This window comes from Myotis brandtii, unplaced genomic scaffold (genome assembly GCF_000412655.1).
Source record: "Myotis brandtii unplaced genomic scaffold, ASM41265v1 scaffold378, whole genome shotgun sequence".
Classification (NCBI taxonomy): domain Eukaryota; kingdom Metazoa; phylum Chordata; class Mammalia; order Chiroptera; family Vespertilionidae; genus Myotis; species Myotis brandtii.
In genome coordinates, this window is record NW_005364521.1 from 1341674 (window position 1) to 1344016 (window position 2343).

The 2343-nt window shown below is 47.9% G+C and overlaps 1 protein-coding gene across 2 annotated transcripts in view; it reads right to left on the reverse strand.

Moving 5' to 3' along the window:
• Positions 1-2343, reverse strand: part of SRGAP3 (SLIT-ROBO Rho GTPase activating protein 3) — a 231422-nt gene that overhangs the window by 6339 nt on the left and 222740 nt on the right. The window contains exon 21 of one of the 2 annotated variants that reach the window (XM_014544690.1): positions 903-1052. In XM_014544690.1, the coding sequence (XP_014400176.1) occupies positions 903-1052 (150 nt within the window). Of the gene's footprint in view, positions 1-898; positions 1053-2343 lie in introns of those variants that run through there. The other variant, XM_014544691.1, reaches the window with a different exon arrangement.

Sequence of the window (2343 nt, forward strand, 5' to 3'; positions counted from 1 at the left end):
ATCAAGGGACCATAACTTTGTCATCTATCTACCCCAGCTTTCCACTTTCCCTCCCAACTGTATCATCTATCCCAGGACCCCAACTGTTGGCTCCACTGAATAGAATATGCTAAAGGAGGCACTGGGACTTCTGAAATAAGTTCATAAATGTATGTTTCCATTGTGACGGAATTTTTTGGCTCTATTTGCAAGCACTCATATGTGTAGGCTGGTCCCCTGACCTCTCCACCGAGTAAACAAAGAAAATTACATTTTGAGAACCTGATTAGGAAAGCAGTGAGAACTGTCAGGTTTTTGGTCCTTTCTTTTCTTTTCCTTAATAGTATTAGTTTTTAAACTACCACATACTTTGGACCACACCTGTATGCAGAATAAGGAGCTCAGTTCCCTTCTTGGCAGAAAGGTCATGTGACACAGCCTGGCCCACACATGGAGAGTAAAGAAATTGGCAAATGTGCTCCCACCAGATAAATCGGTGGAGTCGAGTGTCAATTCCCCCCACACTTGAGGGGGTGTGAGTTTTCTGTTTATATAGCACACTTCAGGGAGTATATGACCTTTAAATTTTTAAATATAACTACTTGGATCTTCAACGGAAAGTGGAGGAGGTGCAAGAACTAGAGAGAGAAGTTGGAAAAATACTTGCCAATTTGTAACTCCCCCCCCACACACACACACACCATTTATTATTATTATTTAAAATAAAAAGCACTGATTTGCTAAGATATGTCTTTCTTCCTCCTTTTCTACAGCCCCTGCCCCTCCCAGGTGTGCTCAATATCACCTGTGGGGAACAGGGGCCACAACAGCCTACTTCTCTCCCTCCTGCCCCCGTTTTCCTCCCAAATCAGATACCAACAGGCGTGGTATTAGCAGAAAAAGAATGAATCCGTGTTTCCTACCGGCCCATCACCCCCCCAAAGCCGTAATCCGAGATGTGGTCCGTGGGGGACTGCAGGTCGTTTTTGGAGGAGGCCTTGTCGTCCAGCAGTGGCCCACTGCTGGCCTCACTGTCCGCCTTCTGGCTTAGGCTGTCGGAGAAGGCATCATCCCTGGGGAGAAGGACAGATGTGAGTTGGGAGTGCTCCAGAGGATGTGCCGGGCTCTGCTGGGTCAACATACACCTCAAGGTTAAGATACACCCACAGCTCGGGGTGAGTCACCTCCCACGTCGTTTCACCACTACCGGCGCTCCTAAGTCAGTTTCTCCAGCAGAACTTCCTCCTCTGACCCACCACCCCATGCCTACCTTCTCCTCTCCCCTCCTCTAGGTTCTTCTCTCCCAGGGGTGAGGACAAGCTAAATAATGTTGGACGGTGTGTTGGAGAAATGGGGAGCGGACCCTGTAAGCTGGGCACTGAGTGCTGACTCTCCATGTGGTTCTGTGAGGAGTGGTTTAGGGGTAAGCAAGGGAGGGAGAAGGTGCCGCCATCCCTCCCCTCCTCACCCAAGGCTTGAACTGTGAGGTGGCTGGAGCTAGCTGGATATCTCTGCCAGCCTCCTCCCACACCCTCTCCCTTCCAGTGCCCTGTCCCTGTCCACAGAGGCCTGGGGACATCAGAGTGCCGGGAGCCCCCCCTGTGGCATTCCTCATGGGATATACCCATTCCAGACGTCTCTGGCTTCAGGCCGTCCCCTCTGCCACCAACGCTTTGCCTTTGGCCCCCTTCCCTTGAGGTCTAGCTTGGTGGCTGCTTCCTTGATAAATCGGTTCCATGGAGCCTGACCAGAGCTCAGTGGGAGTGTGTGTGCAGGGACCCTCAACAGCTTTCAGAGAATGGAAGGTGTGGACTTTCTGGCTCTCTGGTAGGGCTAGTATTTGGGATGCGGGGCCTTTTTTCAGGCCTGAAATTGTTTAAAAGAAAATAATACCTATAGATTCAGGGAACAGATAGGTGGCTGTCAGAGGTGGGCAGCGGGGGGTGGAGAGGTGATATAGGTGAAGAGGGTCAAAAGGTACAAATTCTCAGTTACAAAATAAATAAGTCCTGGGGATGTGATGTACAGCATATTTACACAGCACATAATTATGTATTGCATATTTGGAAGTTGTTAAGAGAGGAGATCTTTAAAGTTCTCATCACATATGAAAAAATTATAACTATGTGGTGATGGATGTTAACTAAATTTATTGTGGTGATTATTTTGCAATATATAAAAATATCAAGTCATTATCTTGCACACCTGCAATTAATATGTTATATGTCAATTATCTACACTAATAAAAGAGAAACATGGTAATTGGCGTACGACCGCTACCCTTCCCATTGGCTAATCAGGGAGATATGCAAATTAACTGACAGCCAAGATGGCGGCCGGCAGCCAGGCAGCTTGAAACTAACA